This window comes from Dinoponera quadriceps, unplaced genomic scaffold (genome assembly GCF_001313825.1).
Source record: "Dinoponera quadriceps isolate SergipeBrazil2010 unplaced genomic scaffold, ASM131382v1 scaffold1565, whole genome shotgun sequence".
Classification (NCBI taxonomy): Eukaryota; Metazoa; Arthropoda; class Insecta; order Hymenoptera; family Formicidae; genus Dinoponera; species Dinoponera quadriceps.
Window position 1 is genome coordinate 2,140,277 of NW_014556124.1, and position 23,372 is coordinate 2,163,648.

The 23,372-nt window shown below is 35.5% G+C and overlaps 2 protein-coding genes across 9 annotated transcripts; one reads left to right on the plus strand and one right to left on the minus strand.

Annotated features, from left to right (window-relative positions):
• The first annotated feature begins 32 nt into the window (after positions 1–32).
• Positions 33–14,035, plus strand: LOC106746749 (centromere-associated protein E-like). Of its 2 annotated transcripts, XM_014623718.1 has the most exons (44): positions 33–617; positions 770–952; positions 1,063–1,262; positions 1,350–1,365; positions 1,749–1,828; positions 1,991–2,174; positions 2,453–2,662; positions 2,742–2,879; positions 3,744–3,788; positions 3,869–3,913; positions 4,003–4,125; positions 4,333–4,479; positions 4,769–4,825; positions 4,934–5,071; positions 5,189–5,284; positions 5,451–5,582; positions 5,659–5,769; positions 5,846–5,941; positions 6,040–6,180; positions 6,276–6,302; positions 6,409–6,492; positions 6,617–6,709; positions 6,784–6,942; positions 7,049–7,144; positions 7,246–7,305; positions 7,436–7,525; positions 7,598–7,744; positions 7,847–7,942; positions 8,240–8,302; positions 8,379–8,474; positions 9,083–9,166; positions 9,267–9,410; positions 9,634–9,681; positions 9,771–9,868; positions 9,952–10,049; positions 10,127–10,356; positions 10,423–10,671; positions 10,761–10,841; positions 10,923–11,060; positions 11,131–11,319; positions 11,439–11,585; positions 11,873–12,120; positions 12,234–12,423; positions 13,110–14,035. In XM_014623718.1, exons 1-44 carry the CDS (start codon positions 402–404, stop codon positions 13,311–13,313), a joined length of 5,517 nt encoding a protein of 1,838 aa, XP_014479204.1. In that variant the 5' UTR covers positions 33–401; the 3' UTR covers positions 13,314–14,035. The 2 variants fall into 2 exon arrangements, with proteins under 2 accessions (XP_014479204.1, XP_014479205.1); XM_014623719.1 differs by lacking the exon at positions 5,189–5,284.
• A 1,372-nt stretch (positions 14,036–15,407) lies between these two features.
• On the minus strand, positions 15,408–23,368 carry LOC106746752 (ras-related protein Rab-5C). Of its 7 annotated transcripts, none has more exons than XM_014623729.1 (7): positions 22,296–22,478; positions 21,081–21,108; positions 19,902–20,070; positions 19,251–19,402; positions 18,794–19,010; positions 18,268–18,392; positions 15,408–15,763 (listed from the first exon to the last, which is right to left on the minus strand). In XM_014623729.1, the coding sequence occupies exons 3-6, from the start codon at positions 20,062–20,064 to the stop codon at positions 18,280–18,282; spliced, it is 645 nt and encodes a 214-aa protein (XP_014479215.1). In that variant the 5' UTR covers positions 20,065–20,070; positions 21,081–21,108; positions 22,296–22,478; the 3' UTR covers positions 15,408–15,763; positions 18,268–18,279. The 7 variants fall into 7 exon arrangements, with proteins under 7 accessions (XP_014479215.1, XP_014479213.1, XP_014479212.1 ...); XM_014623727.1 differs by having other exon boundaries at positions 21,089–21,157; positions 22,296–22,382; XM_014623726.1 differs by having other exon boundaries at positions 21,081–21,157; positions 22,296–22,382.
• Positions 23,369–23,372: the final 4 nt, after the last annotated feature.

Genomic DNA, 23,372 nt, shown 5'->3' on the forward strand with positions numbered 1-23,372 from the left:
CGAGGTCGTAGTGTAACTCAACGACTGGCTGAACGAACCTGTATTTCAAGTGGTACGACTCAACGAATCGGACGGCTTTTTTTATTTTTTAATAGTAATGTTAGATAATAATGAGATTTAATAGCGTCAAATTAAAACAAATTAATGGCATTGGAATAAGTAGAGCTGGGAAATATCGAGCGGACGGTTTATTTCTGAACAAAAAGTCGAACATCGATCCTACGGTCAAACATGACCCGGCCTTAACCTCAATTCGTCAGTGGATTTGTGACGTGCTGATCGCTAAAATGGCGAGATAATGTGTTGATATTTACTTTAAGCGCATTTCCGTCGAAACGGGTGCAGGGAGGCTATTAATCTATTTAGCGCACATCTATAATCGTTGAATTTTGTGTGGAGCAATGCACTCGATCAGTGCCAGCTTGTCAGGCTCTGCAAATGTGAGCATTTCGACGTTGGCCAAACGAGACCAAAACTGCAAAGCGATCGACAACAGCACTGGTGAACCTTGCGGCGAAACCGAAGGTCTGCGTATTCTCGATGAATTCCGTAAGTTGTACGAGAGTCGCATCGAGAAAATCGATGGGGAGTCCGGCGGCGAATTTGACCGAGTTTCCGTAAGCAATATTTATTTTTATTGTATAAAAGTCGTGTGATACTATATTTTATATTTTTATATCGTACATCTACGATAACAATTTTAAGAGCTTGAAACCACAAATTGAAAATGTTTATTTAAAACATTGATCAAAGATTATGCTTATTATAGATGAAACTGCAGATAATGAATGACTGGATTAAGGATTTAGGTGACCAAAATGCCATGCTAGTACAAACAGTGCAGGATTTAGAGCAAGCTGCTTGTAGTAGAGTTAAACTGTTGGAAGAAAAATTAAAACAGTCCTCGCAGATAGTTCAAGATAATCTGTCAAGATCAAATCATTCTGAAGAAGTAAGAATGTGTCAAGCTTCGTTAAATTGCTTCAATAGTTTTGTGATAAATAAAATATAAGCATATTTCCATGTATGTACAAATCATTCATTTGATTCTTTTTACTACAGACTCTAAATATTCTGTCAAATCGTGTCAGCCAGTTGCAAAAAGATGAGCAGTTTTTGGTTAAAAAAATAGAATATCTGCAGAGTGATATTAGAGGATTATTGGAGTTGATTCGACGTGCACACTGCCAAAATGTCTGGAGCTTTGAGGGTATAAAATTTTTTGAAATTCAACGTAAAGATATTCCACTCCCACCACTGGAGTAAGTTGAATACTTTTATACAATTGAAAGATATTTTGTATTCTTGCCAAATATTTAGTAACGAAGTTTGTCTTATTATTATTACAGCTGTATCTGTAGCCAGGTAAATATGTGTATAAACGCAACCAAGAAGCTCAGACTTATTTTAGATGTAGAGCGCGGAAAATAACAAAAGTCAGATTATCCGTTAAGCAGAAGTACGTGATGCAACGCTTCTACTGTATGTTTAACACGCAAGCTTCCCCTGCTCCCTGCATCCTTTATTAAATTAACTGTTATCAGATACACACACATGTGCATATATATCGATATTGAATAAATCATTAGTTGTCACATATTCAGTGGAGTTGACTGCACTTCCAAAGTTTTCTTATCTACATAGTACTAGTGATTTTTTAGTATGTTGCTGAGCATAACTAGCAAGATGTTTTGGTGTACTATTATTTTTTAAATATTATACTTAATAATAATGTATCTTTAAATTAGGAACAGATAGACACTGAACAGATCAAATCTTTGAATTTGGAAATAGAGCGGCTTCAGGAAAATGAGAAAAAAATGATTAGGTATGAAATATACTGTAGATATCTATAATAAATTTGTTCTATTACATATTTTGTTATAAAAATGGTGTTAACATTAAAAATTTATGATAACGATTTATATAATAGATATTTCATATTTTCATACATATAATGTACATTTTTACATGGGTGTATGTTTTTCAGATCTAAAGTGGAACTGGAAGGAAAGATAGAAGATCTTAAAACAAAATTATCAGTGAAAGATGAGACCGTCAAGAAATATGCTTCTAGACTTCAGAGCTTTTGTGATAAACTCAGGGAGCATTCTAAGAAGACAAGTCAAGTTATTAGTCATCCATTGACAATCGCTTCTAATCAGGACTGCGATGTAAGTTTGCTTTTTTTAATTATTGTGTGAACAAAAACTTATCTGACAAGTTTCGATATCCAAATATCGAATTTTATATAATAATTTGGAGGCAATCATGTTGTAGTATAGATAAGAATTAAAGAAAGGAAAGAATAGTTTTCTTATCGTGATAATCGTTTTTGTTACCTTTTATAACCTGTTTTGAATTGTCTAATTACATTTTATTAGCAAAACGTATAGTTCTCACATTTTTTCAAATAAGACTAAGAGATTCCTTTAAAATTCATATTGTTTAGATTATGTTAACGCCTGACATTCTGGAAAGTGTGTTAATTGCAAAAGATACAGAAAACAAAAGCTTACATCGACATCTTCAGGAAGTCGAATCAAAGTATATGGTGCACACTCACAAAAGCAATATTGATGCAGACAATCTACAAAAACAACTCGAAGAGGAGTGCAAGAAGGTGCAACAGTTGCAGGCGGAAGTGGCTCATTTGGAGGAGGTTGGTTCAACGCGTTAAAATATCCAACCTATAGTTTTTACGCGTTGTATTTAAACATATATATTGTTACCGGTTTCAGGAAGCTGCGGAGACACGAAACGTGATGACAAAAATTGTTGAGCTAAAGAATGAAAAGTGCCATGCAAATATAGGAAATAATCTGAGGAATGATGTGATTAAAGAAATATGTAAGGAATTAAAAGAACTAACTCTAGAGGTAGGAGATAAATTCTTACACTATTTCTCTACTTGCAGAAACCGTTTCCCCGTCTTTTGTCCTCATACGTACGATCTTGCTACTGCTAAGCCTTGGTCTACAGTAGTTGTTTTAACAAATCTTAATAATCTTAATAAAATTAACCAATCACAGTCGAATATGAGAAGAATAATCGACTGCGATTGGTCAATTTCTTAAGGCTTACGCCTTAAATTCTGATTGTAGACCCCGCTTAATATAGCTGAAATAGAATCTTCACAACTTTCTTTATATGTATATATACGCAGCGAGACGCTCTTAAGTATGAATTAAGTCGCAAGAAATCGTCGAAAAATCAATCGATGATGAATGCAACGTCACAGGACAGATCGCTCAGTAATAACTGGCACTCTCGGAACGATGCGACTACTCGAACCGATCGGCCTAGATATTCAAAGAATAGCGACAAGAAAATTTTGCAGGCCATTAGAAAGTTGTCGCCGCCGTGTAAAGACAATAGCTAGCTGCAAGATAGAATGAACTGCGTCAGATCTTTTAAAGACGTTAACAGTCTTAAGAAATAATCTAAATTCTTTTTCTCAGATACTTATATCTTTTCTCTTTGATAAATAAATCAGTGAATCCATACGCACACGTGTATTTAATGATTTACATAGTATTATTAATGCGTTTAAGATAGTCGTCTTATTCCACGATATTATTCGCAAAGAATAAAATATCGCGCACATTAACATGATTGCCTCGCTTTCAAGACTAATATAAATTTTAAATAAGATGATAAAATAAATGTTATGCAGTGAATGCAATTATTCAATTTATATGTTAAAACGTTGCAAATTTATATTTTTTAATATAATTTTTCAGGACACGTCTCCTCAGAAGGTCCGCGTTGATACAAGTAATCCAGAAGTAAGTTTCGAATTAAACGTGAACTTGTATACGCATTGTTTGTAATGTGATATTGAATTCGTGATACGTTCTGTTTTCAGATGTATACTTTGCCTTCAACAGATCCTACACGTTATTCTAAAAAGGTTGGTTTGGAATATGTTATTTTTATCTTGAAAATGTATTATGTATCATTATATTATGTATCATTATATCAGTGATTTTATTCTTTCAGGGTGAACTTGTATCGTTCCTGAATAGTACAAAAGTGCACGTGCAGAAAGAATGTGAGATTTTGTCCGATTTAAAACTGGAAATGAAGAAATTTGTAGAAAAATTGACCGATAAGACTGCTGAGGTAAGAAAAGCAGCGTATTATTTCTAAAATTGTAACAGAGTGAAAGAGAACAGAATATCTGAAGGACAGAAAATTGCATTCTGATCCGTATAGTTGATTATTAATATTATTTGATTATTTTGCACTAACTTATTAGTAAGTATTTATATTGAATTATATTGTAGAACACTTTTCAAAAGAATATATTTATATATTATATATTTTCAGATGAATAGTTGTATTATATCTGATAGTTGCACGAATGAAAATGGACTTTGCACAAGCGACATGTCGGATAAGCTAGGCAGCTGCATTGAAATTATTACCAAGATGTATTCAGAAAGAGAGAAAGAAATTATACTTTACGATTGCATGGTATGTATGCAAAATTAAGAAAACCGTTTTATTTATTAATTATTTCATAATGTTGTTTGTCTAGAAAAACTAAACTCGGAGGAAAAATCGAAAATAATTAAAAAAAAAAACTGAAGAAAAGATTAATTTTTGACGTAATAAAGCTATTATGGTTGTTTTTAAAAACAGATGTAAATTTCTTGTATTTTTCCGAAAAAAATAACATTACTATTTCATGAACGTAGTTATTCTGGTCTTATTTTAGTTACGTATCTCATATATATAACGTGTTACCTTTTTTACTCCTTAGATAAGGAAAGAAGAAGATCAGTGCCATTGCGGTTGCGGCGACTCTAATAATGTCAAAGTAAGATTATGTCTTTAATATATTTTTTGTCATGCGTATGTACCATTATTTTTGTCTACACCACTTCGCATATTATGCTGTAAAATTAATGTTTTTCTTCGTTCACAGTTAAGTGTAAATAGTGCACGACAGTTCAAACTGATGGAAGAATTCAGGGTATGCACTGTGGAGGCTCAAGCAGCAACAGAAGATATCCGAGAGGAGATAAACACCATTGTTTCGACATTTAATTCGCGACATCAAAACGTACGTCTAAGTCGATAAATAAATTGATATAAAGTGTTTCTAAACGATTAATGCCAATTCACGAAGACAGTAGAGCAAAGAATCAAGAGTAACAAGACTTACACCGTTTCTTTCCAGTATGAAGACTTGAACAAGGTGGTCGTTAGTGTACAAAGTTATTTAGCGAAAACACGAGAAGGGCTAATAGAAGCCATCAATAGACTAGAATTACAAGTAACGAAGATATTAATAAAACTAGAATATATATCAAAACACATGCATATATATATACGCTTGTGTGCGATGCATATTACTAACACATAACGGCGGCATCTTAAAGTAAAAAATTAATTAGAATCCTATCGTTGCTACTTGTAATTTGAAAATTTATTATTGTCAGGAAGAAGAGAGATCGAGACGTAGCGAAAGAATCGCGAATGGCAAAATTAAGCTGAAAGATATAAAAAATCAAATTAATCTCAGCCAATCGGAGTTATCTCGTTGCATCAGCGGCGTGCGAGAAAATATACAGGTTCGGTGATTAAATTTATCCAACGATCATTTCAATCGGTTTACATCGCGTGTGTGAAACTTAAAATCAATTTCAGGGATGCAATGAACCCGGATACATGGAAGCGTGCATCGGCATAGACTTGTTGACTGCGGTGACGGAAGAAGTCGAGCAAATACTGACTAATTTGCAGTCCTTCCAGACTCAGGTAAAGAAAATACAGAAAAATAATGTACGTTATCTTAAAATATGCCGAATTATATATATTTAATATTATTTATCAGGGCGGTTGTGTAACATCGATACTAAAAGAATTAAAAAGTCAGCTGTATGCTATAGATTGTTGTTTAAAAGATTTACAAAAGAAGACTGACGAAGTGGTAAGTATCTCGGAGGAAACGCTACATTCGCTCAAATATGAGGGAAAGAAAATATTATCCATAGTTATACATTTCCAATTGCACATTGATCCGTGCAGGTGTCGAACAACGAAGCTGCGAAAACGATATTCTGCGTGAAGGAGAGCAGATTGGCTAAGCTCGAGGAGGAAGTCGACTGCGCGCATACAAAAATGCAGGACGTCTTGGAAACTTTCCTCTCCACGAAACAAGAAGAAAAGGTTGTTGTGTATTCGTATTTTTCACGTTTAAAAATATAATAAGTATATAGACCGATATAGAAATTAGTAACACGATGAATGTTATCGTGTTGTAGGAGCAGTTCCCTCACTTTAACAATCAGGTATTAACCAGTACGATTACTGTAACAACTTATTTTTTTCTTTTTTAACTTATGATATGTGAATGCAACTATATATGTAAAATTATACATATGTACTATCTTACAGGAAGTAAATGATGTAATAAAAACGAAAGAAGATCTACATAAATTAAGAAAAGAATACGACGATCTGAAACTTAGCATGGCACAGGTACGTAAATATGTAGATTCTTTGATTTGTGTCTTATAAAATTAGATATGATTATATGTAATAAATGTTACGCGTAAATTATTTATTGATAATTTATATGTTAATTATATGCATACGTTTACAGCAAGCGTGTCAAGCGAAATATGATGAGAGGCTGAGCAAGTGGAAAAATCGCGTGGCGGATTTGGAGGATCAAATTAGAGTGTTGCAGCATGAGGTGATTACAACATTGCTCGATTAACGGCGTGTATTTTACTTCTCGAGCTACATAGCTACATTCTTTCGCAACAGGTAAAATGTAAACAAGAAGCCAATAATTTCTTGAAGAACAGCATCCAATCTAGCGAAAAGGAACTGACGAACGTACGAACGAAGGCAGAAAATTACAGGCAGTGTCAGAGTAAAGATAATATGGAATTGAGGAAAAAAATAATAGAACTCGAGAATACCGTAAGTTATTTTATTTTACTTTATTACTTTACTTACTTGATTAATTTTTTATACATCTTCAAAATTATCTACGTGCTTGTGTTAATCTCGCAATCCCGACTTTTAGGTCAGAATACAGAAAGAAATAGAGAGCGATCTGCGAGAAAGTCTAAATAACGAATCAAAAGAAGTTAAGAAATGTACCGAAATCTCAAATACTTTCGTAAGTAATATCACAATTGATTAATCGTACAAATATATATTTAAATAGTTGTTTCTTTATACATTTTTGCTATAATGTAACATATTATTTTCATGGAAAAGCGCACGGATCATGGCACAGAAGAGACGCTTTTACGTTGCGACTATCCATCCAAACACGAGGTAACTATTGTTTACATAAATTCAACGGGTACCGTTTGACTCTTAATTAGATTACAATCACAGACATTTGCCCATCAATTCTTGTAAATAGAATCTTAATATTGACCTGTCTTTCGCTCATTTGCTGCAGAATGTGTCTCACTGGTTCAAAACGTTGCAAGATGCAGTGCAGTCTGCAAAACTGACGGTTCAGGATTTAGAAAGTGAACTTAAAAGATTGGTCTGTACATATCACTCCGTTCCTTTTTCTCTCTCTTTCCTGTTATTATAAATGTAACATTGTTATTTACAGATATGCGATGAATCGCCTCAATCCTCCGTTTCGACAAGATCTGTTGTGACGCTGATAGAGACGTTGGAAATATGTAGAAAAAAACTGGACACCTGTTCTGATGAGTTAAGCAAGCTGAAAAGTGCCGTGTACTCCAAAGAGAAACTCGTGAGTTGTCGTCTATTGTTATCTACATTCTTGCATTAATTTAGAAAAATACGGCACTCGTGTTATCAAGCATAACTTAAACGGCCGAAATTCTTCGTGCAGTTAGAGAATCTGGAGAAAGTCGTACAAATACAGAAAGATTCCTTAAAAATGAGCCAAGCCGAAGTGAAAGATCTGCATCAAAAACTACAAGAGAAGGTGAGCTATGGAAAAAGTTGTATGATATTATATAATGCGTTATTCGTAGTCATAATAATTTATATTTACTACTCTGTGCCATGCTTTCTAATTTTTAATTAGAATTTTAACTGTCGTATAATGACGCGCGTTTTTAAGTGAATAATGCAAGTATTTCATATTGTCGCTTTTTAAACAATGTCTGAGTTATAAAAGCAAGTATTATAAAGTTCATCTATTTGTCAAGAACAAAATCCCAAGGTATGTCCTTTTCTCAATATTATATTATTAGAAATATGAAATAACATCTCATTACAGATTGATAAGCAAAGCCTTACTATCGCACAATACGAGAGAGAGAAGAACGAATTGCTGAAACAGGTTTGCGCCTTTTCTCTATCATTCCCATTCAACTGTTTAATAAGATATACACTCCGCATTGCGATATAATTTGTAGAATGAACTTCAAATTCAAACGATCGGGCACTTACAAAATGCTGTCGTCGAAGCTAAGAGAAACTTGGACCAAATGGGACACAAGGCGATGAGTGATGTGAGTGAACTGAGGCCCACGATATCGTCTTCAACTTTCAGTCGTAGAAACGTGCATGACGTTTAAATGTGAATTATGAATAGACTAAAATTGCTATTTAGCTTTTTTTGCGCGCCAGAATATATATATATATATATATTGATTGCGACAACAGTTGTAAATAATGCCAATCAGTGATTATTAAAAATATGACTCGTCGAAGGTGCAGACTATTACTATTATTATATTCTTCTCTGCCTTTGATAATTTTACCGTCGCGACATTGCCAATGCAACGAATGTAACGAATATCATGCATGGCGTGTGCTCAGTTTAATTTTTTTGTGTGACACTGACGTTGAATCGTTTGATGTTTTCGTGACATTGGTCGTATCTGTGTACATATATATGTATGTATATCGTACTTGAAAAGTGACGAGACATTGTGCCATGTACAAATGCAACGTGCGCTGTTTGGATTAACAAAGTGCCCTGGATGATCGAGCTGTGGCCGTTATGCAATTAACACGATAACATAAAGCATTGTACGAGTACTGTACGTGAGTGTTGTCCGCTTATGAATCTAAGAAGACGAACGCTGCGATAAATGTAATTCGAGTACTTTTGCAGCTCTGCGAGAAAGACGAGACTATTCGCCGATTGGTGATGTGCATTGACGAGACGCAAGAGCAGTACAACGAGTGTTTTACAGAGGTACGTATAGACATTATTCATGTGGAAATTACTGAACAAATTTCTGGATTGTAGAATAATTAATGCATACGTTCAATATACTTCCTTGTGTTTCGTAAAGGCAACCAACCAGGATTTGTTATTGGACCTGCAACGGGATGCTATCGACAGTCTGCATAGAAGAATTCGTTCTCTGGAGTGTGATAAATACTTGAGCGCTACTATATTGCATACGATGTATTATTCGATTTTGAATGTAATACAGGTATGGTATAGTCTTCATGTTTTAAACAATCTGCACGAGCACCGACCGAAATAGTTAAAATAGTCGTGTACACCTTCAATAAATAAATGTGACATAACGAACAAGTAGCATGCCTTTTACAGTAGCGGTAATATTATATACATTTCGTATTAAAGATTCTCTAAAAAGGAGACCGATCTTTTATGGAAGCCACATTGTCCGATTTTTTCATTTTTTTTTTCAGGAACAAATACATGGTCACGTAAAGGATTTTCAAGCGCTGAAGTGTAAGGTACGTTACTAGAAATTTATATTACTTGGTTTTATCCATGTCGATGGTGGAGCGTTTGTCTCGATTTTCCAAAATATGTCTTGTTACAGATGGGATATTTCGTACAGGCAAAGAATACCTCTAAATGTGAATGCGAAAACACGAAGGAAACGATCAGTTGTACCGAGCAGAAGTTAGAACAGTCAGAGTAACGTATCCCCTTTATTTCAACTTGTCGTTATTCGCATATATATATTCTACAGATATATATTGAAATAAATTTTTCAATAGTGCTTGTTCGTGCGCGATATATTCTAAAGAGAAGAGCACCGATTCTGAGGATCTGGAGTACTTTTCACGCTGTGTATCACATGTGGGGAGATATTCAGGTAAGATCTGCAAAAAAATGAATCGAAATTTCAGAAATTTCAGAATGTTAGTGCAATTCAAGCATTTGACGTCTTAGGTGAAGTGGCGGAGATGGAGAATATCTGTCAAATTCAACGATTAAAGGAAGAATTGCAGAAGATGAAGAATATTGAATGCGACTTAAGATGTGAGAATCGACAACTGAAAACCGACTTGCAACATCACATATCGAAAACTGAGAACTTGATAAGGAAAGTAGAACATATCAAACAGAAAGAGACCGAATATAAAGAACTCGTATCACAATTGGAAAACGGAGAGAGAGAGGTGATTACAATAAAATAACTGATATTTATTACTGTAATTTATTAACGTTGTTTAAAAAATTTGTAGATTGAGAACTTCAATGGCCAAATTACTAGTAAGGAGGAAATCGTTAGGAACCAATCTCATGAACTTGAAGCGCTTCGGAATAGATTTCTCATGAAGAATCAACAAGTAGAGGATGATTTATCCCAATTGAATGCATCGGAGCACGCAATGCTGAGTATTTTATGCGACCAAATACACTCGTTGAAAACTCTATTTCGGGAGAAATCTGATTGTATGGTTAAATTGCAGGCCGATTATAAGTTACTTGAGGTGTATACCGTTAATTGTGCTAATATTTAATGCATATTAGAACTAATAGAGAGCAATATGTATTTGTTAATCACGCTTTTGCATTTCAGAATGAGAATTCTATATTAAAAAGTCAGAATAGTATTATTGAGAATCAAGCTAAAGATAATATCATTCAGTTAAAGGAAAAGGTGAGATGCATATAATGTTTTATTGAAAATTTGTTAAGAATGTTACATACTTAATAATTAATCTCTTGGAAACTTGTTTAGTTCAAAGAGACCCGCTTAAAATTGCGCCAGACGGAAGATAATTATCAGCGAGTAACTGAAGATTTCAATAAGGCTCAAGATAAACTTTTGTTAGCAACAACGCGAGAAGCTGATTCGCAAGAATCGCTAATGATTATGGTACAAATATTGTTATATAATAGAAATTTTATCGTGCGTTAGTTTCTAAAATTGTACGTGTTGTTTTTAGGAGAAAAATTATTGCTCCAAAATTGCAAATTTAGATAATGAGGTGATTAGTCTTCGTGATTTAGCAAATAGCCTGAGCGGAGAACTGGAGGAGACGAAAAAGGAACTTACGTCGAAGAACATCGCGTTCTTCCAACTGCAAGATAAGTGCAAAAATTATGCCGATCAGTTGGATGTTATACGTCAAGAGGTATGTGTACCATTTAATAATTTTATTGCAAATATACTAGAGAATGTTGAGAAAAATTATAAATGAACTGTTGTCATAACTATATGTTTTATGAGATATAAAATTATTAATATTTTTAGTTTGCGGAGGAAAAGGAGAAATTAGTGAAGGCTGAAAGTACAAATTGTGGATTGAATCAACAATTGCAGACTTACATGGATGAAAACTACCTTCTCGGCCGGCAGAACATTTCACTTAAAGAAAATAATTCCACATGTATGACTGAGGTACACGATATATTCTCATTCTTAATTTATGGATACATAATTAATAATAATTATTAATAATAATAATAAACATAATTAATAATAATAATAATAATAACAATAAATAATAATAAACATAATTAATAATAATAATAATTCAGATGTTTTGTTAACTGTCATCGTTGGTATGCTGTAGACGTAAATTTTTCGATTTAATATGATCTATATCACATTTATTGGAATTCAGTATTGAATTATTGTATTCTCTCTCTCTCTCTCTCTCTCTCTCTCTCTCACTCTCATTACAGTTACAAAGTATGCGTAAATCTCTGCTCGAGTTGGAAAAGGAGTGCTATTTGAAAGAGCGATCTCTAATGTACATGTCAGCTGACTTAACCGAGGCAGCTGTGAGCAGATCGGAGCTCTGCAAGGAATCACAACATATAGTTTCATGCATACGGGATTACATGGACCAACAGAAACGATATATTGAAAACTTAACTAAGAATCTCGAAAACAAGCAACGTTATATAATGCAACTTGCATTTGAGAACAAGTAATTGATTTGTGCATTTACATGTACTTGAAATACAATTTCCTGCTACAGTGTCCTTTATACATGCATGTCCTTTATATATCTGTCTGTTTAAACGAAACTCATTTTTTTAGAATTTTGCTACTCAAGATGAAGAAATTGAAACGGATTAATTTACTGGCCAAACGGAGGAGAACGCACAAGCAACTGAGCGGTGGGAGTTTCAAGAGAGTGCCTGTCAACGGTTACATCTCGCCATCGGATGTGAATGAAAATGCAGGCACAGGTCTAGTCCCAAATTCAAGCTACACAAATGTATACAAGGTTGGGGTACTTGTAGAGAATATTTCATGATATATCAGAGAGTTTCTTTTTTGTTCCTGCACTGGCTGCACTAGTTCAAGGAGGCGTCTCGATATTCACTGCCGTACTGCAAATCTATAATATATATAACACAAACTATAGATTTGGAGTACACTGACAGTGAATATCGGAACGCACACTTTGACTGGTGCAGTCAGTGCAGGAACAAAAAAATAAACCTCAGGAGTATAAATAAATTCTCGCGGTTTTTTTTGTCTGAAAACATATTTATTAATACGAAAGAAACGGCACAGTCGTTTCAATTGAAGCATCTGTCGTTCAAATCTACCACTTTTTGCCATCTGTAAGATGTAAAGTGAACTGAGGAACACATCATCTCGACGGGCATTAATTGTCTATAAATGCCAGGCAATTATTGATAATGGAAGCGACTGGATAAGTTATTAATAATAAAACATCACGGTTCTTACCAAATGGTATGTTTTTTGTGTATTTTTTTTCAGTTCATTACAATAAATGGTTTTCGAGTTATGCCGGACACGCTCTTACTAAACAGACTGTATTTATACTCCTAATATAATTAGGATATTATATAGACGATTCCATTTTCCTTAACGTTATAAAATAATATACAACATTATAAAATAATAACATAAATAACATTATAAAATATACTTCGTTTTCAGAAATGTTATAGAGAACCGATCAAGACCAATCGATGTAGATCGATCTCGGGCGATTCGTGGTGGTTTCCCAAAATGGAAGATTTAACAAACGAGGTGCGGAAGAGCCATCAACGGTGGAGTCAACACTTCAACAACGAGACGGAATCCGACACTTCGTTGGAAGAGAGCCGCGATTACGGTTACCAGTCTTCTACGAGTAAATAAGGAAGAAGAGCTTTAATTCGATCCAGAAAAGATTTAATTCGATTTTGATTAAAAGACTGAAGAAACAGCGTGTGAGAAGTTCGACGTTGTATTGAATACTGTCAATCGTGTCAAATTTGTAATGCAATGTATGTTGGTTCGTGCCGTGTCTTATTTCCTTCGCATGGGATCTTATTTTATATCTTGTATTGTCGAATATACCCTGGTTTCAGATAGAAATAGACGTTTTCTTCTCTAAAATCTGATTTGTACAAACGTATCTATTTATAGCCGATTATCAAATCGCCCAACGATACGATAATGAGTCGTGTAAATGAGATGCAACAATACAAGATTTTCCAGATATACTTGGCGGAAGAATTCAAGTATCACTCTAGCTTCATTTGGTGCGAATATATCTACACACTCGGATAGATCCTAGAATTATTGCAAATACACATTGAACATATATTTGTATTATTTTTAACACGCGTGTGTGTGTGTGTGTGTGTGTATATTCTAAATTAATATTTAATTACCATAACGGTATATAGGAAAGCTTGCTCGAAGAAATATTTGTGTGTTCAGCTGTGTTCCAATAGTTTGCGAGATAAAAACGGTGAGTCGAGGGCATTAATTCTAGGACTGTTGAAATATGACGATCGGTGAATAGTTTCTCTTTGAAATATAAATTAAAAATTGGAAAATTATGTTTCTCTCTCTATGAACTCTAAATTATCTCATGTATAATATGTATTTTTGGAATAAGAATCTAATATATTTTATATTATAATATATATATACGTAAGAGAACATGAAATATTTCATGTATATTTATACTTGAAAAATGTAAAAGTTTGCCACAAAAGTTCCACGAGTCTCCCGATTTCTCATCTCTTGCTTTTCCATCCTCGTACGATACATCGCGTAGAATTTTCCCCTCTGAAAGAAGATGTGTGAAATATAGATTGGTAGGTGCGATATAAATACAATAAATTACAACAGACATTTTATTTGCGTGTTAACTGCTTATAAAGGATGTAAGTTTTCCATCACATGTTAGGAGTTATTGGCGATTTTAACAATTCGAGTAAAGTGCACGTTTACCGAGGAATAGCGAAATAAATTTCCCAGCTTGCTGTTCTCTCATGTAAGGTTACATCTTCGGGGCTTCGTTATTAATTTCGGAACACATAATGTCGAAGAAGATACCGCGTAATTGCGTTGACATTGGTACATCGTCAAAATTTCCAAGGTCCGCATATATATCGTCGTAACCCACATCGCTTTCGGATCCAGGCTCAGAGCGTATTTTCCTGAGTGAAATCGCTTTATCATCCGGTATTGTGCACTCAGATAGAAAGCTGCTGTTTTATATCTATTATCGCATTCGTTTTATCAGACTTGTTAAATACGTCGCTCATTTCTATACTGTACTTGGACATTTCGTAACGTGATTAAACGTAGATAACGCTACGTAACATATTTACTGAATGCAGAAGTATATTAATTAAAATTCGATATATGTATATACATACCAAGTGAATATATAAGTGGACGACGTATCGACAAAATAGAGTTAATATCTTTCCAATGCTTATTAGTACTTTACATGAACGGAGATATGAACGCATACACATTTAACATATGTAAAGCAATAAACTATCAAAATTTGTACAAGTGAACCATCTTTCTATATAGATAGAACTCTAGTCGAATAAATAGGCAATTATGAAGAGCCATTTTTTCAATATTCACAAGTTTATTCCTTTTTGCTGTGTGATCATTTATAATTCATTTATGAGTTGTCAATAAAATTAATATACAATATATTTTAGAGCAAGAAATATTATACGTGTTACAAACTAAGAAAGGAAAATACATAGTAATAGCAGCAGGAATAGCCTCTCCTATCTTACAAGATCTTTGCGTGCCAAAAATTCATTAGATGTTGCATATTTTAGACGTACTGTTATTATCAATATTTATGGTATAATATTAACGGTATTATTATTAATTATTATTAATATTATTATTTATTATCATTAGAGCACATTACTTATTACATAAATCATATTTACCTATATGATTTATAATATATAATGTGTGTGTGTGTATATTTTTATATATATATATATATTTATATATATATATGTTTTATTATATATATATATATTTATATATTTATAACGAACACCGCCCACATTACACTACTAGAATTACAAATGGGAGCTTTTTGTTTCTTTTACCACCTCTTAAAGATCTGATACTCAAAATAGATGATATATCGTCGATTACATTGAGACGCAGGCTTTTAGTCAATCACTCAAGCAAATGTTTGCGAATGTCCCGTGCACAGTTCACTTCCCATTCTGTATAGTGTTTTTCCCCTCAGGAGTGTGTGTATCTTCCTCTCAAATTCATTGTGGCACACTTATGGTGTGCCTATTTTTGTAGATTATAGTACATATCTGTAATCAGAAATAGATAGTGCGTCTACTGCAGTATTGCTTTAAATATGCATGAAGGCAGGTTTACTTATAACATGTAATTATAAGTAATAACACATCGACAGGTGTCTTTTTTTTCACAGTGATAGTATAAAATTCCATCGACGAGTTACATCTCGTGACATGAATTCTCGCGAAATGATACGCACAAATAATGCATTTATGCTATTTACAATTTACTCAAGACTTACCTAATTTAATTCAAGGGATCTCTGGAAAATAACTAATTTCTCGATAGAAACATAAAATGGTTCTTATGAGCGGAATAGATGTATGTATTTGTGACTAAAAGTGTTGTTGCCGATAGCTCAAACATGTGATGCTAATGTACTGTTTACAAACGTATGCACGAAAGATAATCTTTACCGTTACGTGTGTATACGTGTAACGAGACGATAAAGGAAAATAAGTCAGAACGTACAATTCCATCATGTACTGTATTACATTTGTTGTAGAGTATCTACAATGCATAAGATGTAACTACTATAGACATTTTATTCGCCTGGCAAATGTCAAGAACTTCTCTATACATAGGAATATAGAACCTATATTATTTTCAACAGAATATATCATCGTGTGGAAATAAGATTAAATATATAACTAAAATACAATGACATCAGAGATATATGTATGTCGTGGAGGAAAGATTATATACCCTGAGAATTTTTTTGCAATAATTTTAAACAGCTTTACTTCTTCATCCTATTGTTATGCCCCTTATAACATATTTTTCAAATATAATCCAAATATATAAGAATCATTGCACACAGGATGGGAGTGTGAGATACCATAAATCACAAGAAACAATTTTCACAAGCTTGCATAATGCATCATGCACATGTATTCTCATATAGCACCTTTGTCAGTCGGAAACGGATAATCCATCGAAAGAGGAGAATTTTTACAAGTTCATAATATCTACAAACATGTGTGTATGTGTATGTAGCATTATATATAATATATAATATGTGTGTGTATGTGTTGTTGTTGTTGTTGTGTGTATAAACACTACGATATGCCTACAATTAAGGCATACTTAGTGCTAATTTCCTTTTTATCTCGAATCTTCGAATAATGCATCTATCAACCGTTAATAATATACAATAAAACACAGGAGAGAGAATACTAGTAGAAAAATAATAATATGCTTTCAGATACATTTCGTATCACATGGACTACGGTCTTTTTTTTCATGCACAAATAATAGTCTTTGATTTTAACAAAGCTCTTTCGCAGTAACGTCAATATTTATATTTAAATCTAGTATAAATATATACTAGAAGAATACGAAAGGATCGCTACTCAAGGAACAAAGGAACGATTTATAACAACGAAACCGTATAATATTATTAAATGCAGCAAAACAAAGAAATAATATTATATTGCTATAGATTTAATTATTGCAAGGAATTCATTTGATCATACGAAGAATTGCTATATTAAAAGTTAATACATCGGATAAGTTCAAACAGATATAACAATTGTTAAAGAAAAACTTTCAAGAACAAATAAATATACAGATACATCATTGAGATGGAAATATCATAAATTTTAAAACGATTTCCTCTTCACGTATATACTTGACGTGAACCACTTTTTCATTACAAGAGACTGCCAATGCCTAGCTAAATATATTGTACAGCAAAACATTGTAGATATATTTATATCATGCGGATTATAAATTTGATGGTCATATACATGAATTGCTATATATTAACGCACGTCGTCTTTCGACAGTATTACGTATCAATATATCTTCTTGCCCTTTTCTTTTTACTTCGTTTTGTTCGTGCAGAATTGATTATGTCATTGCGCGTCACGATACACTATCGATTATTAGATCTTACTTTCAATTCGCGCTTTTCACCTTATTTAGCCCCAGCCTGCCACATTTCGGCCTATTTCCTTTATATTCCAATAAATATAAAGAAGGCAAAAGAGCCGAGTTGAATATATATGCTAAATAAAAAAAAATATTAAACATAACAAGAGATATAATCTACCGAACTGTTTATAACTACTATTATATATCCCATTGTACGATACTAATACAAAAAATCCGCTAAAAGCATTTTCAAGGTGCAAATATCTATTCTACATAATATCAAATCGATATTTTTCCCGTTCCCCCTTTTTTTTTGTTGGATCGCTCTTTCGTTTCTTTGTATATATTTAATATTTATAAAAATATGTGAATATGTTATTACACCGAACGTGTTTGATTCATAACACATTCATTAGGCATATCAAATATTTCCTGGGCTCCTCAGAATGGAATAAATGTCTCTCTATCTTTATCTCTCTCTCTCTCTCTCTCTCTCTCACTCTCTCTCTCTCTCTCTCTCTCTCTCTCTCTTTCTCACTCTCTCTCTCTCTCTGTTTCTCATTTTAATTTAATAAATTTTAAAGATAGTATATTCAAATAATGTAAAAATAGATATACGAATATATTGTGAGACACATACGGATTTAGATAATCACTTGCAGCAATTGCCGGTTGCTGCCTTTTGCCCATCCGACTCAACTAATCGACGGCCTTGACCACTCGTACTTGCACTTCCCGATTGTTCGTTCTTCGGAAGTTTTTTAGCTGCAAAAAAAGAAGAGATTATTTTGCTACTTAACATTGTCAAGGTTTTGCTGCTATGTGAAGAAAAATTATGTAAATATATTTCGATACTTTTTCGATGTTAACACTTGCCAAAAAATGATTCTCTCGCTGTGTAACGTACTATCAGCAGATATAGAATTACCAGTTAGCAAGCATTCTGATTAACGATAACATGTAACACAAGACAGAAACAGCGTTTCTGATCGTACGTGTGCATTATCAAGCACAAAATGTACATTTCAGAGGCGAAAAGGCAAAAAAAAATTATTCAGCTGAGAACTTGTGAAAAGAACAAAAAAAATAACGGGTATATTTATAATTTAAGAAAATTAACGTTACTTGCGTAAAATCAAGCGTTAAGAAGGAATAAAGTAGCTCACCAATTGCAAGGAATATATCATTGACGTTCATCGCCGTCTTAGCAGATGTTTCCATGAAAAGAAGGCCATTTTCATCTGCGTATGTTTGAGCTTCATCGTATTCGACGACTCTTTTATTTGCCAAATCTGCTTTGTTTCCAGCTAATGCTATTACTATGCTTGGACTGGCTTGGCGCTGCAATTCCTTCACCCATGTCTGGGCGCGCGAGAATGTATCCTGATCGAATAAAAAGTGAACGCATATGTATTTAGTGCAGTATGTATTATGTATTATGCAGCTATATATTCATATATATATAGATTTATTTCTGCTACAAACTATTTTTTTTTAATCTTATTTTCAAATTTTACTATTTCTCTACGTTAAATTGATTATAATTTTAATTTAAAAGGACAATGGTTCCTTTTAAATTAACCATCCTCTTAAATACTCACATGAATTGTTAAATTAACCCACCTGGTTTGTTATATCATACACAACAATGGCTGCTTGTGCACCACGATAATACATTGGTGCAAGACTATGATAACGCTCTTGCCCCGCGGTATCCCAAATTTCAAATTTTACCGTTGTGTCATCCAGGCATACAGTTTGCGTTAAAAATGCAGCTGGAAGTAATAACATTTGAAATGTAGTGAAAATAATTAATATAGAGAGTATAGAGAAAAGTAACAAAAATAATTATTAAACAATGTAAAAAACGATATAAAAAAATTAATGCACAAGGATTATATATATTTATACATGAATCTATTTGTCGCATAAGCAACAAAGTTTTCTGCTTGCTGCATCAATTGATCCATTCTTTCCAGCTAAACTGGTTGCACTAGTTCAAGAAATTTATGTATCATGTATTATGAAACATGAAAATCTCATACGTACGCTTCACAGACTTCAATGTGTATGTAAATTTTTTGAACTAGTGTAGCCAGTTCAGCTAAAAAGAACAGACCACATATGTGATGAGCTTTCTATTTTTGAAACAAGAGAAAACATATTTTAAGGACCCTACGGTTTTTATGGCTCTATTGAAAAACTAAAATGGGCGAATTTATTTATGCTTCGCTAAATACAAAAGTAACGAGGAATAATTGTGATTGTTCTTACCGCCGATTGTACTCTCCTGATACTCGTGAAATTGTCCTTTGACAAACCTTAAAACAAGGCTCGACTTCCCAACTGCTGATTCGCCAAGTAAAACTAACTTAAACTGACAGATTTTTCCTTGCGTCGATCCATTTGGCCTTTGAGCTGTACCCCGATTCGCCATGATCACCTAGAAGCAAAATTTATGTCTTAATTTTGATTCATCTTGCAGTTGGACTGTTTGACAATTTTTTTGTCTAGTATAACATGGTTCAAGGGAGCATTGAGATCATCTTAAAGCTCACTTTAAACCATGTTATATTGGACAAAAAAATTTACAAGCAGTCCACTAACAGCAAAACAAACTAAGCTGATCACGTTGCGTGGTTCACCCTGTACATATGTAACTTTATATGTATCTTCGATACGATTAGATAAAAATAAAGGAGATTTAAAAATGTTAGATAAAAATAAAAGACATTTTCTAATAAAGCATTTCATATCATGTACATGGCATAGAACAAATAAAACTTCCTCGCTGATCAACGTTCTTATTGCAAATATCTATTTTTCAGTAGAAAACAAATACATTTTACGGTGATTCTGTGTAATCAGAGGAAATTTCAAATTAACAATATCCGTATTTCAGCGAGATCTTATAATTTTCAATTGTAGTCGCTCGCTAGAGCCCAATTCAACAGATAAATGTGTCTATTTATACTGAAACTTTATACGGCAGATAAGACATTGTTTCATGCACACATTAATTAGGCAATTCTAACGTCATTAAATTACAAAGTACTTTGCTTATCAAGTGCATTCCAACTAAATGTGTAAAGTAAAGCAGATAAAAAACCGAAAAACCGGCTTCGGAGAGAGGAGTCGACTGGAAACGGTTGTCACACACAAAACATGTAAGGGGGCAGAATCACTTCGGGAGAAGATACTTTCACGAAATACGAATGCGCGAGTGATAAGATAAGGATATCCCCAGAAAAATACAGATTGCAGGACGAAAGTGGAAAGAAGCATACGTCGAAATATGAAAGAAGCATAAAAATGCACACGCATACACATGGCCGGGGACGGCGATCTGAGACAAATGAACCGGAAACGGAGTCGCGCTCCTAATTCGCACGGTGATTAATTAAGCTAGGATAATAGCTGACCGAAGTCGCGGGAGGATCAGCGATTACTTACGAACTCACCGCCTCGACAAAGTGGCTGACTATTTGGGAAACAAGGAGCAGTCTTTTTAACCCATTAAGACCCCAGCACTGTTAATTATATTATCCAATTAGTCTTCACTAACGCGAGCAAATGCGTATTTCCCGCATCACTCTTTTCCCTCAGCCAGGCGATATCGCCGACAGGATTGAAACGGCCGTTTCATCAACCGGGCTGGGGGAAAGAGCGAGAGCTACGGGAACAACGCTCGCGGGGAGAGCGATGCACCCGCGGGTTGACGGCTTTTACGACAAATCACGAGATTCGTGCGACGCTCGTGAAAAGGGCCGACGAGCTCCGCTCGCTCGCGCGCTCTATGTGACTGCTCGGTGTGTTATATATTCTACTGTGCGTTCACGGCGATAGAAAAATTCGCGGATCATCTACGTCATCGGTAACACTCGTAGTAACCTTGGCTGGAGCGACTATTGTCGAAAAATCATGAGAAACCGTTCAAAACGGCGCATCGATGCACCGTGAAGAAGGAACGGAGAAAAAGAAAGAAAGAAAGAAAGAAAGAAAGAGAGAGAGAGAGCGAGCGAGCGAGAGAAAGAGAGAGAGCAGTATGTCGCGTATATATGTGCGTGTACATGGCGTGCGTGCGTGCGTGTACGTGTGTACACTCGCGCAAGCGCGTATGTGTGCAAATAAAAGAGAGAGAGAGATGGTGCGAGATAGCGGAAAAAGATCGTGAAGAAACGGAGGGAGTGCGAGGGAGAGAGCGAGCGAACGGGTGGCAGAGAGAGAGAGAGAGAGAGAGAGAGTAAGAAAGAGAGCAGAGATGAATAAAGGGAGTGAACGATGCGCCACGATTGTTACAGCCCTGAGCACTTGTCACCGCCCGTGAAACGTCAGCAAGGAAATTCGAAATATATATCGGACTCCCCTGGAAAACTAGAGCACGCTGTTCTCCTCCCAGGGAAACATGTCTCGGTGACACGGTGCACGCGCTATCGACGCCCGTTCGGATGTGTAAACATCCTCCTGTTAGCTTCTCCTACTACACATCAGCGCGCTGTCTCTCTCTCTTGTATCTCTGGGATAATTTAGCAATTCTCTTCTCTCTCTCTTTCTCTCTCTATCTCTCTTATATCGTACGCTCGCTCGCTCTCTCACGCATGCTCTCGGTCGAGAGAGCACGGACACCTGCCAAGTTGGGAATCACGGGTATTAGAGAGTATGCTTAACCTGCTTGGGTCAGGAAGTTCGCCGTTAAATAGGAACGCCGTACGCTGGCTGGCTGACTGTCGGCTTGTGGGACGACGGTGCGTGGAGACGACGGTGATGATGATGACGACGATGAGGACGACGACAGGCGCGCAACACTGTCGCGCGACGATGATTAACGTCGATTCACTGTCGCGCGTCAGGCACGATCACTCACTGCCTCCGCTGGATCGGCTCGCTGTTGGCCGAGCATAGATCGCGCAGTCTACGTAGAACGTGTACATTTATGACAGCTCCGCTGTCGAGGTTACACGGGGGGACGACGACACGCGGCAGCGATTATCCCAGGCTCCTCTTCCTGGCTACGGTTCACCGCGATCCGGGAGAAATTAATGTTCGCACTTCGTCCCCTCGCGCTCTCTCTCTCTCTCTCTATCTCGTTCTCGCTCGCTCGCTCGCACTCGATACCGTTTCCTCGGAGGAGGCGCACGTTCGAGAGCAGTGTCTCGTCGCGCTTTCGCTACACTCCCAGCCGATCAGCGGCAGCCCGATCGTTCGTCGCTTCTTTCTTGTAACCTACATCGACGATACCATCGCAGGTACCGATGATGATGACGATGATGACAACGACGACGAGGAGCAGCGGTCGGAACTTTGACACACCGTTGTCGGAGAGGGAGAGACAGAAAAAGAGAGACAGACAGAGAGAGAGAGAGATGGGAAGAAGGGAGAGAGAGAGAGAGAGAGAAAGGGAAAGAGATTACCGACACGCGCGGTGCATACGGTGCTGCGTCACTTTTCGCCGTTCGTTCTGCCTCGTTTCCGAAGGTCGCGGCGGCGATGCGGGCGCGACTACTCGATCGGCGTCGCGAATCACGCGACGGCTCGAACGGCGATGCTGGGCGAACGCGAATCTCGGCGGATATTGCTGCGAGAGACTCTCGTCCCGATTTGGGCTTTCTTCTTCCCCACGATTCACGAGCGTATACGTACCGACCACTACGGACAAATAGGAAGCAATCTGGACACGATGACTTGTTATGAGGCGTATCTACGACGCGACGCGCCTGAAGCGCCATCTGTCGCCGTACGACGGAT

Bases quoted from the DNA above. Each gene is read 5' to 3' on its own strand.
- LOC106746752 (XM_014623723.1), bottom strand. From the start codon at position 23,353: ATGGCGCTTCAGGCGCGTCGCGTCGTAGATACGCCTCATAACAAGTCA. The intron at 19,011-19,250 runs GTGGGTTAATTT...TTATTCGATCAG, and splicing joins TGTATGATATAACAAACCAG to GATACATTCTCGCGCGCCCA. The intron at 18,393-18,793 runs GTGAGCTACTTT...CTTTTTTTGCAG, and splicing joins TGATATATTCCTTGCAATTG to CTAAAAAACTTCCGAAGAAC.
- LOC106746749 (XM_014623718.1), top strand. From the start codon at position 402: ATGCACTCGATCAGTGCCAGCTTGTCAGGCTCTGCAAATGTGAGCATT. The intron at 8,475-9,082 runs GTGAGTGAACTG...GTACTTTTGCAG, and splicing joins GACACAAGGCGATGAGTGAT to CTCTGCGAGAAAGACGAGAC. The intron at 10,050-10,126 runs GTAAGATCTGCA...TTGACGTCTTAG, and splicing joins ACATGTGGGGAGATATTCAG to GTGAAGTGGCGGAGATGGAG.